The sequence below is a fragment of the Grus americana genome, chromosome 13 (assembly GCF_028858705.1).
Source record: "Grus americana isolate bGruAme1 chromosome 13, bGruAme1.mat, whole genome shotgun sequence".
NCBI classification, from domain to species: domain Eukaryota; kingdom Metazoa; phylum Chordata; class Aves; order Gruiformes; family Gruidae; genus Grus; species Grus americana.
Genome location: NC_072864.1, coordinates 11,475,907 through 11,494,661, shown reverse-complemented (window position 1 = coordinate 11,494,661; position 18,755 = coordinate 11,475,907). Strand labels below are relative to the sequence as shown.

At 39.2% G+C, this 18,755-nt stretch overlaps 1 protein-coding gene across 1 annotated transcript in view; it reads right to left on the bottom strand.

Moving 5' to 3' along the window:
- The window catches only part of PEPD (peptidase D), a 142,192-nt gene that overhangs the window by 46,749 nt on the left and 76,688 nt on the right, over nucleotides 1-18,755 (bottom strand). Inside the window, exons 10-11 of the mRNA XM_054840802.1 lie at nucleotides 15,849-15,917; nucleotides 9,080-9,157 (exon numbers count right to left, since the gene is read on the bottom strand). Of these exons, the coding sequence (XP_054696777.1) occupies nucleotides 9,080-9,157; nucleotides 15,849-15,917 (147 nt within the window). The remainder of the gene's footprint in view (nucleotides 1-9,079; nucleotides 9,158-15,848; nucleotides 15,918-18,755) is intronic.

Below are 18,755 nucleotides of genomic sequence, written 5' to 3'. Positions count from 1 at the left end.
CGCGTACTTCCAAGCAAGTCGAGGAGGGCAAACCGCACTAGCTTCTCACCAGAATGTGAGATACCAGTACAGGGTAACAACAACACAGCTACATTTTCAAGTTACTAAAATTCTGCAGTTAACTACAACAGTCCATTTCTAGATGTCTACTGAGAAGGGAAGGTACCTAATAAAGGTGAATCATAGAAGTTTGATACTTCTAATGTGGGCCACCATTCTTAGGTGCTAACATTTGGACTTAAGAGCCTTAGCGTTCAGCAGCTGGTTTTGGACACTCTGACCTGTGTTCCCTAGCCTGGACAACCAACCACCGGAGTAGGGAAAGTGTCAGACCTTACTTATTGATTTTTACTGTAAATACTATCAAGTTTTCTTATGCGTGTATGTGCATATCTGTCCATGTAAGTAAAAGGTTCACACTTCCAATTTTTTTCAATGATGAAAATTGGGCCAATGTCCAATGGTACAGGTTTGTTTAGTTTTTTAGACATCCTACAATTGTTCTTGGGGTTGTTCAAGCAATCTCCAAATTATCAGATCTCAAATGGAATCCACCAGACAGGGTTTCAGAGTACTCTACAGAAGATGACAACTGAATGCAGAAAACCAGACAAGATAGCTGCTAGCCTTCCCATGGACAGGTCCAAATGTTCAAGCCAAGTGCACAGTAATGAAGTGCACTAGTATTTCAGAAAAGGAGGCTGCCCATTCCCTTGCGAAGCATGCTATTTTGCTAGTAAGAACATTTTTTTCCTATTCAGGAGAAATATCTGCTCTTCATGGCAGCACCTCAATCCGAAAGCATAGTACTGCAACGTACAACCAAAATCAGAAATATTCTTGCCTTAAAGACCTATAGTGGCTCAGCCTAGACGTGGAGCAGCATTACACCAGGAGGACTCCTGAGGCCCCAGCTCTGCCAGACTGTGCCTCCACCACGGGGTAACAAGTGGTTCTCTGAACAGACACGACAAAAGATCCAACGCTGCCCCGAACACAGGGACTGGGAATTAAATCTGTTTCGGGGGGAATACACAAAGGGTGTGCTGGAGACTAACTGTACCTTCCTTCTGAGCCTTACAGTGGTTTAAAAGCCAGGCAGACTCCCTCTAAAATTGGATTTTGACCTATACAATTAATTTCCCACCCCAAGAGCAAGGAGAACGACTGTGCTACTGAAATCCCTCAAAGATAAGCAACATCCATCAAGAGTATTTCTAACACACTTTACGTGTATCTGTATTAACAAAGACCACCACAAAAAGTGGATTACACTAAATGGCATTTGTAAATGATCAATATAAATCAACAGCTATTAAAAAATACTAGGTTTTACCCTGTTTTATTTAAAGAGATGAACAGCCCAGTGAAATCAGCCCAACAGCAGCCAAAGCAACTCCATGCTCTCAGGTTTTTTCAGACTATGCTGGGAATGCTAATCTAAAACTATGACAGATAAAACTCATTTACAGGTGACAATTAAAAAGACATTTCACATACACTGTAATGCATGGAGAGCATAAAATTAAGAGGTAGACCGTAACACAGCACTTAAAGGAAAGCTAAAATTTGTTACAGCAAACACGCTATTAATACTTTGCGACCTCTGCTTTGGTTAAAAGGATTATACATTTCTGACAGAAGGCAACCTCATAGCCTGAATTAACCAGTACTAACAGAACACATATTCAATTAGAGCAAAATTGCTGTTAATTCTAGCAAATATTTCTATTTTTAATCAAATTCAATTTTTCTAGATTAGCATAAAATTAATATAGTATATAGGTACAATAAAAGGAAAAATACCTACACTTGATGAAAATAGTAAATATTAATCACACCAGAGGAATCAAGCCAAAGGAATTATTTCAGAAATGGATAGCCAGTTGATTTTGCAATCAACCAGTAAGTAGTAGCAATGTACTTCGTATTATTATTAGAAACAAAACCATAACTAACAACAAGTTGTTTCAAAACTGCAGACTGAAAGGTTAAAGCTAACCATAATTTTTGCATATTATTACAGCACCAAACTTCAAAATGCATAAAAAATGCACAAGGCCAAATGAAAATGCTAGTCTCACCCACATAAAATAGTTGAGCATTTACGACTGACACATTAATATCCTGGGATCTTAAAAGCAGTGCTTTCAAGAAGTAATAAATACAATATTTTGTTCCGTAGGATAAATTGTTTTAATAGCAGACAATGAAGTACTTGGGGTGGAAAAGGGAGCACTTCTATTATCTGATTAGTCGGTTCCTACTTTTTAATGCAACATTGCCCCCACCTGGACAAATGAATTTTGGTTTATAGGTTGGCATTAGTATTGTAACACTTGATAAAACACAGTGTAAATTAAAAAAAAAAGTGTTTGGAAAAGAGCCACAGCAAACTTCTATCACCTTCTGTAGTACACTTTTTTCAAGTTCACCTAAGTCTTTTAGGTGACTTATTGAAAGTCTTCTCAATATTTTCCTGAAATAAATGATAGCCGCCCAGTACTCATAAAAAGTCCTTTAATATTATACACTTACTCATTCCTGCAAAAAAGATAACAGTGCATTTTCTACAAATAATACTGTATAATATTGAGATAAATATGCTGATATAGTTTCAATGCAATATGTATACTGCATATGCATATTTTGTGTATATGTAAAAGACAAATGCACATAGCTTATACAGAAAATGACAAATCTTTTGATGGTAGAAAACCATATATTATACTTCTAGATCAAAGAAGTAAAATTAGCAAAGTAACTCCTATTTTTACCTAATAGAAGGCTTAGCCTTCATGAATAACCATGAACAACTGAATCTGACCAGTTCTTGCAATAAGCAACTTTTGCAATATTCGTCACACACCTTGGAGTGACCAACAACTCCAAGAAGGCTGAAAACTGTCCTTCATCTCTTTTGAGTAATTAAAAAATAAAAAGGCCTGAAAACTTAGCATCTTCCCTCCCTGTTTCATCCAGAACAACCTTTCACAACTACCTGTACTTGCTGTCAAGAAAAATTCCCTATGATGTACAAAGCTTCTGAAACGACAAGAGGAGCAGCACTATAAGTTAAAAAGGATCTTTTGACAGCACCAGAAGTTATAATAGTAAAATAGATATTAAAAGGTACATACAAGTACTAAACGGAAGGAAACAAACCCAAGTTTAATACAATTTGAGTGGAATGCACATTATACACATAAAGGCAGTGCTCCTGGAAGGTGGCTGTGCCTTTGCTCTGGCAAGTACAACATGTTGCCAGTGTCAAAGCATGGGACAATCACCATTTCCTTCCAGGGAGCACTTATTTTAGTGCCCCCTGGTGTCAATACTATTCTGACGCCTTAAATTTGCATTAGGATATTAAGGAAAGAAATATTTTAAAAAATATTATTCAGAATTAAATTATTCTGATAAGTCATTTTGCAACACTAGACTGCTTTCCATAACCCCAATGTTATTATTTGAGTAAGCAAATAACGCCACCTGTTAATATAGCTAAGACATCTTTAAAACATTTAACATAGATGCATTATGCTAAGATTGTACTACTATGACAGGATGTATTTGATTTTGTGACGCTACCAAAAAAACCTTCCCTAGTGCTTAAATTCTGGTACCTGCGTGCAATAAAACTGTTTGCAGGTAAAAACCTCATTTTACTGCCATCACTAGGAGGCCATGGAAACAGCAGTGAGCTTTTGCAGCAGGTAGCATCCTGCTTCACCAAGGATACTGTACTATTCCCAACTCCTCACTGAAATCAGTAAGCTTACATTTGAGATTGTTAAAAGAAACAGTCAAATAAAATGAAAGACACCATCTGATGATGCAACCTGCTTCCATTTGAACTTCTAAAGTTAGTTTCATTTTATAAATAGGCCCACTGTGAATACAAGGTCTCTCTCTCTGAGGTCCACTGCACTTCACAAGCGGTTGATGTTGTACTCCTGTTATTTATACTTTCACCCAAGCCCTCCTAACAAACTACACCCTGGCCCTCATTCCAGGGAGGACTAGCATCCCCCATTAATTAACTGCCTCTGCTGAATCGGGCTCCAGACCCACAGGTGGACACCAAAGCGCCCGCCTTGCTCAGGGTGCACGGAGCAGACACAGCACAGCCTCGGGGCTCCGCTGGCAACGGGGCTCTGAGCGGGGACCTGCCTGTGTGTGGGGACAGGGGACCATGCCATGCATCTGGCAGACCTTTGTTAACATTGTGACTTAGGAGGATATTTCGAAATGTTAAAAATGCCAAGTGCTTCAGCAGAGTAGGCAATTATTTTCGGTATTTTGCAAAGCCAGAATGGACTTGTCATGTCAGAATGTCATGGTGTGCTTGAAGGTCAGTGAACCTGCCAAAAAAACTTGCTCACTAAGTGCCGAACTTTCACTGAGACACGTTTGTCAGATGCCATAAAAAGACCAAGATCTGCAACTTGTGACACCGCAGAAAACTATCTCAGGTAATAGCCATATCTATTTCAGTGACATCTGGGGTCAGGCTTATTTTCTCGTATTTCTATTATTTAAGCGTGAGCCTCATCATGAAGAATCAATCTTTATTTTACGATCACAGAAGCATTTCCTATTTGTCAAATATTACAGGAGCCCTGCTGATCAATTGCAATAAAACGATCAACTCCTGACGTGCCATCAGCGCAGCAATGCCAGGAATCCACAAAGGCAGGCTGCACGAACTGCTAGGCAGCAAATTGAATGCAATAAACTATCATTTTCCTGAATACCTTCTCAAAATCAAAATGTAAAGTACACACTTCAGGTTCAGCACCTCCGATGGTTTCTACACCGAACCACTGAACCACAGAGGTGTCACAGGCTTCCTCTGCTGCACCCTGTCTATTTTGATGGGGAGTTTTCTCCTTCCCCGACAGCTGTGGTGTGGCTCCATGCTGCAGCTCTGGTAGGGCAGGGGCAGCAGACAGAAGGGAGAACCCAAGGGGATTTGCTTCCTTCAATTTTAAGAAAGCAGATGCTTTCATTTTTCAGAAGGCAGATGGTGATTTGTTAAGACCAACTCTCCTCACCAGTTTTGACTGAACTTTTCATGGATGCTGTTTCCCAGGGTCAAGTCGTAACTTCCAGCCAAAGTCAGAGATCAATTTGAGGAGAGCTGAAACCAGGTTTCCATCTCCCACGAGAGCTCTCTAGCCACTGAACCAATCTCTTTCTCCACTGCAAACAAAAGCAAAATAGCTGCAAAAGGAGAGATCAGGAGACACTTGCCCAGGAAGAACAAGTAATGCAGGTGATGCCATTTGATGGACAGGAGCCCCAGGTGCTCATTTGCTCGATTTATGCATAGCGGGGAGTCAGATCTCTGCTCCTTGAATTTGTTGGGGTTTTTTCTTCCTTTAATTTCATTTTACTCCCAACCAAACTTTGAAAGACCTTTGCAAACTACACTTTTGCTTATGACTCCACTTTCCGTATTACAAAACGTAGTTATAGCCTCACTACAGAAAACAGCAGGCGGCTTGGGACATAATGAGTAATGCAATACCTTGAGATGATGCAGTAACCCTCAGTCTAGGGCTCAGTTTCAATCCAAGCTGTCACAGGTTTAAGATGACAGAAGAAAATCAGTATTTGTACATTAGCCTGGCTGTATGTCATCACTGCAGGCTGTGATTTGCAATATTCGGAGCAGAAGATTTTATTTAAAGATAATACTGAGTGAAAGGGTCGAGCGCCTAGAATTGAGATTCAGAAAGGTGGTAAGCCTACCCATTTATCTGCATGACCTTTTTGATCATGGATACAATAGACACTTGCTTAGGAAAAGTGTTTGGTTTAGACCATATTGATCATACAATTTAAATGTTTACCACAGAGATGTTATAGTACATGAATAATTTATATAAAACACTGACTTGCTGTTACTGCAATATTTACTTTTAGTATCAATATCAGTTAAGTGTATGTACCTATTGAATACCTAAACTTCCCTAAAAATATTGATTTCTATGTCAATCATAATGCTTTGTGTTAGTTAGCTATTTTGTTTTTAATATTCAATAGACTGAAAATGACAGGCCTACTTAGCAAGACAGTCCATATTAACAAGAAGTGTCAGAAATTCTCTTTATAGTCCTTGTCTTACACTGAGATCTTTTAGTGCAGAAGCTGTACCTGTAAAAATGTGGATTACGATGCAGTATCAGAGATGTAATTTCATACCAGTTTCTTACAGAAGCAATAAACCCATTTGATGTAGACTAATTTTCAAAAATGAACATCATAAAACCAGGCCTCAGTTTTTGAAGAAGTCCAAATAACCGTCTTAAAAAAAAAAAAAAGAAAAAAAAGTGCAATAGCACAAGTATTTTTGCCTATGATCTCCTGTTGATACCACCAAATTCTTGTAACTTACACTTTTAAAATAGCAGACAATGCATGCACTTGAGTGTTTCAAAGCAAAGCATTAGTTTTTCAAATGTATTTTTTTTCTAATATTCAGGTATTTTGTTGACTTATTTACTGACACTTACTGCACTGCACTGCTTCGTACATAAAAAACCTGAACAGTGTATTTCTGCAAAACTCATGAATGTGATTCATATCCACTAAATAATGTTAAGAAAAAGACATGAAATTCTACTGAATAATTTAATAAAAATCTTATCAAGTACCCAATCTTCCAATTCTAGTACATACAAGTATAGGAATCGTTAAATTAGATTTATACCAAAACACTGTCAGAAGCAGAAATAATCCTTAAAACACTTCTACCTCTTTTTCACCAAAAGTAAAGCCATTTTCCCCTATGTTCAGGGCTTCCTGAGGTTATCCAACAGAGGGCTCCCAGTAGCTATTAAAAAGCTTAATTGAGAGCCAAATACAGGAACTAGAAGATATACATACAAATCAGCATACTGTCATTTTAATAACCTGTTCTGTATGCACATATACGCACACCTACACCCACTTCAGAAATTTGTAAAAGCATACAGTAAAACCACCCAGGTAGCGCCTTGTCATAATCTATATGCTGCTACAGTACGCTAGCTCAAGATTTTTTCCAAAACACTATTTTTAACTGTGAAAAATAAGTGTATTTTTAAATTGTCTTTACACAAATGAAATTACATTTTCTTACAATTTCTTTACTCTCACTTGAGAAAAATACTATGAAAAGCATGTGGAGCAAAGTTTGACTGCTACGTGAGCATCAGCTCGTGGGAGAGGCAAGGGCAGAGACTGAAGCCCGGGCAGGTGCTCGTGCGCACAGAGCACTTACTTGCCAAAGCCAATCTACACCTGACAAACTTCATCTCATCAAGACAAAGATGCAACCAGACTGCTTCAGTAAGAGGAAATTTAAACCAGCTTAAACCTTGTTCTCTTCATTGAGATGGTGACAAAGTGGGGTTGCAGTACAGTAGTTTTGTAATGCTGAAGTCATCAATGTACGTGGTAGATTACGTTTTTCTGACATTCAGATATCTGAGGTTAATAAAATCCAAACATTTTTTAAAGATTTTGCCAATACAGCAGGAAATCTGAGTTTGCAAAGAGTCTTGGTATGTGCTCTTGGGGTTTAGGAAGGGCTTCAGTCATCCACTAAACTGTCCTCAGAGACTAAACGAAAGGGTCCTATATATACCCTTCACCCAGTAATACTATTCCCTTCACCATTTAAAGGCCTTAATTTTAAATACAGGACATCACAATGCATTGTGGCATATCTTCTCTCAGAAACATATGCTGAGATTTCCTGTAGACTACGCACATTTTTTGAAAATTTAATTGAATGCCACAGCCAATACAGTATCACGTTGGTGTGTCCTGCCTGATCAAAAAAACCTCACAGCTTATTATCTACTCAAACACAACATGATCATAAGTCACAGCTATTGTCCTGCAATAAATTAATGTTAGTATTTGATGGGTTTAGTAAGCTATTCACCACAGATGAAGATAATACATAAACTGTTGTACAAGATGCTTTTAAAAAAGTTTTGATAGTATTAGAAAGAAACTACCTATCCGTAATTCAGTAATTTCGTTTTGCAGCACCTGCAGATGGGCCCAGAACATGAGCCAACAAGGCATTTTTTTTTACTTCTGAGATTCAATTTGTTTTCCATAATAGCTTTTGAGCTTATCTATGATAATACTAATTTGCTTTTCTCCACACCTTTACATTCAACTGTGAAAATACATACCTGGATCCTTTTTGCATGTGATTACAAAAGTAATCTAATACAAATCCTCCACTGAATGTCAGTGATTAACTCCTCTAAAACTAGTTCTGCACTTTTATAAATGCAGACTTTTTGACCAAAGTCTTAGGAGGTGAAGTACAAAAGCTGTATTCTGCTATGTTACACACCACACAATTAGGTTTGTCTTTCAATATATAGCAATGTATTTGTTGCTTTCATTCACCCTGCTTTTACCTGCAGTGATACTGCAAAGCATGTGGACATATAATGCAAGTAGAGAAAAATTTATGGTATTTGCAGCTACATTATTATATTATCTTGTTAGAGATTTTTGGCACAATACAGAACACTAGAAGCACCCTGCCCTAACCTGAACCAAGATGAGTTTGATCTCCTCACACATTCAAAAGTCTACTTTCAGGCCAGGGTGTCTGGGTGCACATATGCATTTGGAAGATCTAATCCATATTGCAATTCGATGCAATTCTTTAAAAGTAGCCAACAGTCTCTTGACCCTCCACCCCACCATGACAGCTGAGGTTTGAATCTGAGGTTCAGGAGCAAACTCAGACGCCAATTTTTGCAATCGCCTTTGTAATTAGAATACAGCCATTTCTTCAACTAATTTCTAAGTGCCTTTGGCACAGAAGTGTTTGAAAACAATCTCTTTTTTCCCTTTCAACTGGAGGTGCAGGTACACAGGACCTTTGGAAGAAACCAGACTAGTCTGGCACACAAACTAGATGCTATTTTAAAGATTTAGACTTTCATCATTATGCAGCCATCATTTTGCTAATTAAGTCCAAGAGTACATACAATGCATGTATGGAAACAGCAGTAGTGTTACAAAAACATCAAACAAACTCTAATCCTTTACTTACCACAAGTCTCCATCTTCAATAGTCTTATCATTTGGGGCTCCAGCATGGCCGTAGTGCAAAACAGAGGAGTTCTCCCCACTGACAGGCAAAAAGAAAATTCAGCACAATTAATGGCAGAAGAAACATTAACACATACAACATGAGGAGGAACATTGTAAACATGTGACACTGTAAATATCACTGTATTCATATATGAAGAACAAAATTTTGCAGTCTGTGAAAAGTGCCATAGGCCCTGCTCCGGCACGCACTGTAATAGCATACCCTGCAGCTCACTCAGCAGAAATGGGTATAGAATGGGCATTTTGCTATTCCGGCTGCAAAATACGACCTTCCTGCAGAAGGAATTTGGCACTGTTCATATAAATATTTCCCACGTCTGTGACAGTGTTAAGGAAGCAATTATGCAAGAGTAATTTTTCAACCTATACCCATTTATTACCTTCTGGATTTTTTTTTTAATTACAAAGTGATATGTTTCTCTGTTTGAGGTTAAAGATTCTGAGGCGTAAAAAACTAACTTCCACTGGAGTAAAATCCGACATGTTTGAAATGCTCTAGGAGCCAGTGAGACTGGAAAAATTCAACTGTCCAAGTAAAGAGCTCCAGTTCACCTCTGGCACGGCTACGCGTGATCTCTGCTGGAACGGATACACTGCACGCTGCTCGGGGAGCATTCGCAGCATACAATGTCAGCAGCAATAACAGGCACAAGAACTGTCACTCTATTCTCACCTCTTATTAAAAAATCACATTACAAAGAAAAAAAGAGTTTTATTCCTGGAAACCTTCAGACTAAACTGCTGATTCACAGGAATACATCATCTCCTGAGAAGGATGGACCCTTGTTCTGCACTTCTGAAGCTCCACGATCCATTCGGTGACCTATATCCGGCCTTGACATCCTCTCTTGTCTACTGATATTCCCCTGGGTCTATCCATCAGTTGAAAGACTGGTAAAGATCTCAAGCTCTACCTACTTTTGGTATTCTCCTCAGACAGACGCTCTCTTCTCTTTCTCTTCAAAAAGCTAGAAGAATTATATCATATCCAACAATACACATATTGGGACAGGGTTACTGCAGCATCTCTCTGACCCCTCCAGCTGACTTATCAGTCTGTAATTCACCTTTCATCAAAACCATATTGGTCATCCTGCTCAAATTCGATTCTTTCAAGGTGTGATGGTGGAACAGCTTTGTATCTTAGGTGAAAGGAATCTGAGGCTCAATTTCAATGAATCTTTTGTTGTATCTGGAGTAAACGTACCATCAGACATTTCTCGTATTAGACTCCATAAGCAACTATTATAGAGGAGAAAGTAGATGCTGCTTTAAGTTTCTGAATTCTATCAATCTAAAGGGCTGGATTGTGTTAATATTTTGAAAGCAGTAAGTTTTTATTGTTAAGTATTTTTTAGCATATAAGAATCACTATGTAATAAGGCAGTGAAGGACAATGTTTCAGAATCATGGGAATGATTTTCTGATACAAAGTGTATTTCTTAAAATTATACACACTCCAAAGGGAAAAATTAAAGTTGCTAAATCAAGAGTTTAAAAATCCCACAGAATTAAGGCTGCAACAAATTTGTTTTGTGATGCTGGTCCAATGGCTTAAGCACAGTTTTACAACCGGCTACTAACTGGCTGCTTTTTATTTCCCGGATGCCTAACTTGGGAACCTACACTGTTGTGCAGATGACTAAAAACCACCCCATACAGCTTGCACACAAGATGAAGACAGACGTGAGCTTCCTTCTCAGATGTCCTGTCTCCCAGGCACTGGTGGAATCATTCCTTCTGGCCACGATTTGTTTTCCATGCCAGGACATTTTCAAACTTAGTTTGCTCTGTGAGAAGAAAGGGTCTACAACAGGGCAATGGACTGCAATCAAAATAAAAGGGCCTTCTGTGCCAGCTGACATGTACAGCAGGAACCGTGTTTCCAGCCTCAGCCACCTCCTTTCACGTGCAGGTGAGAGCCGCGGAGACAGCTCCTACCCCTGCGTTGGACTAGCAGCACGATGACAGGAGGCACCATCGTTTCCTGCCTGAAGAACTGTTTCCCAGGTGGAGGGCTACAACTTTTTTGGGGGCGGCACTTGGAAGCCACTGGAATGACCTTGGTGCTATGCATCACACTCTCTGTGAAACCACATGCTTGGTGGTTAAGGAAAAACACAAAAATAAAATGAAAAACCAAACACCTAGCATGCACACGCACTCTCCACAGCAGTTTGTCAGGATTTTAGCTGCAGATACTATTCCTTATCTCCCTCTAAAAATAGGGATAAAGCAGGAGAAGCAAATAGCACATGCATATATTTATGATCAACTTTTAAAAAATTATCATGAAGCCTAAGGGCACGACTTCATGCTTAATGCATTTGCAGATAGCTTGTTTACTTATCATCATATGCTGGCACCCCCGGTGTCATATACCATACCAGCTGCTTAAACAAGTTACATATTCAACTATGAGCACTGCACTAATGCTTTCAACAATAGACACTGCAAATACAAAGATGGGGGATCTCTTTTGCACATTTTAATGTAAAGGTTTTAGTTTACAAAATATTTCTGTAAGGTTTGGCACCAACTGTTATAGAAGATGCATGAAAAAATTCTGATTTTCAGCACTGTCAGTGAAGCGTTAAGCAGCACACAATCTTTCTTGGCATTTGAGATTCCTTATCTGTCAAACACATCTTGGCTCTGCAGGGTAAACGGGATCGTACCCCAGAGAGCACAGTAGGTGCTGAAGACTAGATACACACACCATATGCACTTCAGGTTTTTGTCTGTTTGAAGCGACTGGGGTGAGGAGGTCTGCTCACTTGGGACTGGCTCTGGGCAGGTCCCCCAGGCTGAACACCCATTAGCAACCAAGGCACAGCAGACCTGCTCCTGAAAGCTCTCCCAGCAGTTCTTCACCAAAAAGAAATCCAGCACGTGCACTCCAGGACTGGTCCCTGACTGCAAGCAAAGCCCCGCAGCTGGGGCCGAGCAGGAGATGTTGCTTCAGAAATGCACTACCGACCCAAATTAAAACACTGATGTGGACACACCTCCAGCCCATTCCTGCCAAGAGGCACAAGTCCAGCCTTCCTCACAGGAAGCGTCTTTATCACCGTCCCAAGATGAAGGCAGGAAAGATGCTTTAGGAGCAATGCTACAGAAGTGATGTGTATTCACAAGGTAAATGCTACAGCTAGCCAGAAATGCTTCACAATGATTCAGTTAGACTTTCAAGGTGTCTTCAAAACAATTTAAACAAAACCCCCAGCCACTGGCAAAGCAAACAAGCCTTCCTGTAGAGGCTATTTCTCTTCTTTCCAAGGAGCAACAGTTGAAAGGCCTGGTATTAGAGCACCAAGGTCAGGGTTTAAAATGAAGTGGTGCGGATCACTGGGAGTCAGCACCTTTGAAAACCACCACACGTGGGGATGCCGCTGTCTGCCTTGAGGCAGCCAACCTGAAAAATTCTCCAAGAGATTTCTGTGTATCTACTCTTATTCCTTTAATAATTTACCTCTAACTGGTGCCAAAGACGTGTTCATTCCAGAAAGAATTGTGTGAAGCGGCAGAAAAGCTGCAAATTGACACTACTAAGAATGCAAACAGTAGGAAGGGATTCAGATTACTAGGAAAGGAAAAAAAGTCCCCAAATACATTTTAGATCAGAAAACACCCTGAAAACAAATGATTATAAGAAAGGAATGTCAGCAATATTGTAAGAACAGGACTAAGCTGAGCATCAAGCTTACAAAAAGTGCAGCTATTAGCTCTACATTAAGAACATCTAAAGAAAAGACAACAGATCATTTGCTAAAACAGCAAACTAGTTCCATCACAATTTAAACAATAAAATCAATCCAGAAGGAAGCACTTCTCTCCATTTTTTTCATCTAAGAGGTGAAATCTTAGAAAGTTGTATAGAAAAGAAAGAAAGAAAACCAGATTCAGTAAGTATCCTGATCTTATCCAAAAAGCTTTGCTTATGGTGATCCTCAGGTAGAGGAAGGCACTTTACTGCACTATGTTATTCTTAATTACTGGTATCATCTGCTGAGAGCTGTCATCTGCCTGTAGACATCTGTCAGGAAGATCTGAACCTAAGTCTGAGATGCCGCAGTATCAAGCAGCAGCTCACCACGTGTTCTGTGGTGGTTGCGGAGATATTGATGCCTCCATCTCCACCTAACTCCAGTTGGAAACTCTGCGCCTGGTTACCAGCGGATGCCATCCATCGTAGGGTCACCAGAACACACTGTACCGTGCATGCAACTTCACCTTTGTTTTCTCCTTCGTAAAAATGGTTACTTGGTACACTAAGACACTGCAGTGAATAATTCATTAGCATTTGAACACCACTCGGAAGTCAATACATTGCAGATTAGAGCTAAATATATCCAAGTACATTTACCAAATACTACCGTTCTCATTTAATTGCACTTACGTAACGTCTGTTTGTGCTTCAAACCACTTGCAGGTTGACCGTGTTTGAAAGCATCACTAAGTACAGGACTAACCTTGTTATATGACCACCTGTAACACTAATATATGTGTGTTGTTATTCTCAGCTGATTGGAGAGTGAATACATGCAAGTGAACACATAAAGCATGTTTGGTCACACCAAATATTCGTTTACCATTTCCTGAAGAGTGTAACACTGGACAAGGACAGCAACAAGTGCATGCACTCAACATGTGCCAAGTGATTTATTTCTGTACTGAAATATAGTATTGATTATTCTTCATTTCCAGCTTAGTGAGCACCTTTTCTAAAATCTGAATAACAAACTTGTTTTTTTTATTTAAAAGCATGATTCTCTTCTATGGAAATTATTATCAGGCCTGTAATCTAAAAAGGAAAGATCCTGTCAAAATATCACAGTTTTAAGTGTCGGGAAAACCAACAAAACTCAGCATGAATAGAATAAAAAAATAACTCTCCAAAAATCCTAATTGCAAAAGCTATTCTTAATCGTAAATGTAGTTAAGTGTAATATTTACAATGCATGACATTTTCATGGTAATAAAAAAATGCCTATTATTTTTGCGGTTATTAAGTTAATTGAATTAATCAAATAGATCTACTTACATTCATTTTATTAGGACCTAGCTTAAAACTGTTAATATTATTCATTCTTACTTCATCACTCATAGTCAGAATATAGCAATTTACAGACAAAGGCCTTTGTATTCTCTCTCATGTAATTTTGGTTTTTTTTAAATCAAGTTTGTCTGCACTTTTAATTGTAATAGTAGGATACAACGCCAGCTCCCAACTACAAGCCACGATATTGTTAGGAGCTTGCATTTCAAGGGCAGCTCTTCTCCATGTATTAAATCCTCCAGCGGTTCAGAGGCAGCTCACGCTCTGCTCCCATGCCCTGCTAAGCCCCTCCAGCATGGTAGGACGGGACACCCAGGAAGCTCCTGTCATCACCCACTTCTGAACTACTGTTGGGGATTTCTCCTCCTCCTGGGTTCCCCAAGTTACCTAACGCAAGTCCTGGGTTCTTCGGTCCTGCAGAGAGTTTAGTCTGTCCCCACAAGGTCACAAGGACCCACTACACAAGCATACGGAGCACGTTTCTATAGGTTTAGCAAAGCCATTGATGTTCTCTAGCACCCAAACTAGATCCTGCAGTATGGGTTCTGATTTACTGGAAGTGAATGTGAAGTCGGTATGGCTGTGAAAAACCATACACAGAGACAACTTGATTTTACCGTCACAGCCTGTGACAATATCATAGAGATGGAGTCTCATTTCAGTAGAATGTTAATTCTCAAGTTATAGGATGGTACTTAAACCAGGAAATTTTTCAGACGATTTAGATGCACAATTTGCCATAAAACTGCTCATGCTCCTACTGCAATTTTGCATATAAATTGGAAAATTGCATTTACAAATAAGCAATTGAGTAAACAGTAGAAAGAAACAGATGCTAATTATCCTTATTACGTCCAAAGCAATATAACATTATTGTCATTAACATAAAATTATTTTTATAAGTGTAATGGACTTGAGTGTAGGGTAAACGTTTCTGAGTAGCAGCAGATCTACAAGTGGAACATGTATACCAACATATAAGCCTCATCTAACTGTCATGTATCTCTGATTAGATTAATTCTACTGACTAAATAAGATTAATCTCTACACAAAGCACACAGCTGTCCTTCAACATGCATCCTACACTATTCTCTTGAAATCCTACGAATTAAAAATGTGCGTTTCTACAACCGCAGGGAGAACTTTTATAATACCTTCCCAAATACACCACCTTCAACACTAGCTGTTCAGCAAGAAAAAGACAGAGCAGAAAATTTCCAAATGCCAAAAAGATTAAACTAATCGCATCCTAACCTCTGAGGCAAAGAATTTTGAAAATGATATGAAATACTTAAGGTGTATTTCAAAGAGAGTATTTTTGAGCAACAGAGAATAGCTCTAAAGCCCTTCTCCATAACGCTATTTAATAAAAAAGCCAATTGCAGCACAGATGTGAGCATAAACATGATCTTGGCAGTAGCAGCAGTCATTGGGGAATCTCTTGAGTGCAGCAGAATCCGTAACCGAATTATTTCTTTAAGACACAGCGTTAGCCACCTTTCTTTGGCTTTTCCAGAGGAAACGGTTCTAAAATCCCTCTGATGGTACCTGCAAACACATCATGTGCCTAAAAGAAACAATCTTACAAATATCCTGAGGGGAACTGCCCATAAAGACTGCAACAGTTCAGTATAAACCATTGACTTACCTGCCACAGATGCAAGTGTAGGAAGTGTGGCGCATGCCACCTCGAGTATAGCAGTAGTGCTGGAACAGGCTGCAAAGAAAGAAAGGTGGTAATTAATAATATATTTAAAACCACCACAAGACAGGGAGAAAAGCAAGTCTTGTTTTAGTACAGCTGTGTTGGTGCAAATCCCCAGCTCCCCGACGAGGCGCTCTGCCAATTTCTGCTCCACTGAGCACTCAAATTCACCCACATCCACAGCTCAGCAGTCCTGCCGAGTGTCACGCGATTTCCACAAAGGCCATTAAGCAGCTCTGCAGCAGAGAAGAGGGGCTCGAGTGCAGCTTGGTAACTTCAAATGGCAAAATGCTATCCTTAACAACTCAACATAGAAAGGCAAATGATTGTTGGCAGAAGGTAGTTCATCTGACTGTAGAATGAACAGGATGGTGACAGTTAAATGCTGAAGCTGGCCAAACTCTCCAAAGCGGAGCTGAGAAAACCCCTTCTTGCTGCATTTCAGGTACACAATCACATCCATGAGCCTTATTTTCAACCCTGCTGCCTTCAGTCTACGGCGTGTTGATTCAGCAAAAGTGAAGTCCAACCAACCCTTCACGGGGAAGGAGCTCACCAGACAGGGCAAAGCTCTTCAAAATAACTTCAGCAGAAGCTCTCTCATTTTTACCACCTCACTGATACCCCTCTGTTGAAAGCTGAATTAAATATCCCAACATATGTGTGAAGCCTGAATCACATCTGATCATGCTGTACAGTGTCCTCTCCAGACGAGCCAGCACAGCTCTCGCATTACATCAGGCACTTTCTGCTAGCATCACAGTCCAGGCTGGAATGGATGGTCTCGTGTTTTCTTGTCTGTAGCACAACAGACACAGAGAAAACATAAGGCTATTCCATTTCTGACTGTGGTACCTAAACACCTCTACGATCTTCCCCTGACCCAAACATGGGAAAAAAATTAACACAGACTCAATCCCAACAGCAATAAGATAATGTGGTAACATTGGGCTGAGTCCTCAACAACCTATAAAGAACATTACAACACAACATTGTTGGCTTTTGTGTGTGTGAGGGAGAGGGAGAGCAGCCCTGTGCTCTCCAAGAGCACTCCTCTTGCACTGCCCTGCTGGAGGAGCTGTTTGGCCTTAAAAGCATTAAAACATTTTCATCTTCACTGTCAAAGTCTCCTTCACATGAGGGCAGATGTGCCCAAAGCACAATTAATATAGGATTAGGTGCTTTAAGAGCTAAGCACATATCATGGATCCTTTTATTCTTTTTGAAATATGCTCTAATTACAATCCAATTCCCTTTAATACTGAATGAATTTCAAAAACTCATTTCTTGTAATACTGAAATCATTTCATTAACACAGTGATAATGGTGCTATTCAAAGAATAGAGATGTTGTGATTTTGTCCTTCTGTAGAAGCAATCCACAGAACACAATTCAAATTCTTTGAAGGATATTAAAGACATTACATGCTTGTAAATCCAAACCAGATTTTAAAATTAGAGAAAATGACGGTATTTAAAGAGAAGCAAAACAAAACATACAAATCAATCACACAAGGAAAAAGAAAAGCCTACATTTAGAGACCTAGTAGGGAGACCCATTTTACAAGATCTCTTTTCTGCTCAAAATGCTGTGGTTTTACAAGGTAGAAATACTAATTTTGTGTTGCCCCAGAAACCAGTAATGGCAAAGAGTAGATGAAATGACAGAGAAGCAAAGGAGAAAGTCTGACATGGTGAGAACACAGCAGAGATATCACTAAACTGAGCTAATAAAATTTATCACCTAAACTGTCATTTGCTCTGACGCAGACATTTTTTCACCAAATGGACATTTCATATGGAAATGAAGTTCCAGTTCTGCCCTTCCCTAGTATGCATGCAGGCACGGATTAGTCTGCAAAACACAACACTATGAACAAACATTTTGCACAATAACGCATTATACTGTTATATATGTATAGTTACATTTTAGGAAACAACTTTTAGTGTATTTTATAGACCCTTCACCTTAAATGATTGAACAAACTATTTCCTCTAGACAGCAACTTTCAGCAACCTTCTAAAGAGCTTTAAAAATGAAATAATGAAGGTTGTAAACATCTTTCCATCATCAGTGGTGCAGGGATAGCAGGGTTTATTTTTCCATATGACAACTGATCACATATTCATAGTTGCAATTTATATGAAACTGTGCAGCTGAGTAATAGTATTCACCTTTTGCAGTACTCCCCGACTAGCCGTAAAAAGTGGTAAATAAATTAAGACATGCTTCGTATAATCCAGCTGTTGCCTGAACTTTGTTTCTGGTTTCTAAAGAAGGAACCTGATTGTTTCATCAAACATTATGGACTTTCTTTTAAGAGTAAGAAAGAAGCTCAGTGTGACTGAGCTGAAGATAGTACAACTTTGCCAGGTAATGAGTTTTCTGGTAGTAAAACTACGCGTATCACTTTTTTGAATTTACTTTTTTGGGCTATGACTCATTAGAAACATGTTCGTGCAGTTAGAAAAAAAAAACCCCAACATTTCTGTCAGACACAGCCAACATCCTTGTATAACATGTCATAGGTAAGTGAAGGATTGCATATCCCTTTAATGGCAGATGCTGGCTTTTCAAAGCTGAAAAATGTATATATAGAATTAGAGAAGCTGCCAGTACTTTGTAGTTAAAATCCTGGTTCCACTGAAATTAATGCAGATTCTGCCACTAGACTTCTTCACACCAGGATTTCACCGTCTACACACTGCAAGAATCTTTATCCAAAATTGCAACACAAAAATATAAAGTCTGAAATAGCTGGATGGAATATCATTTAATCTGGCACTCCATATATATTGCAAATATTGCATCTTGAACTTTGCCTGGTCTTTTTGATTGGAGGGTATGTGT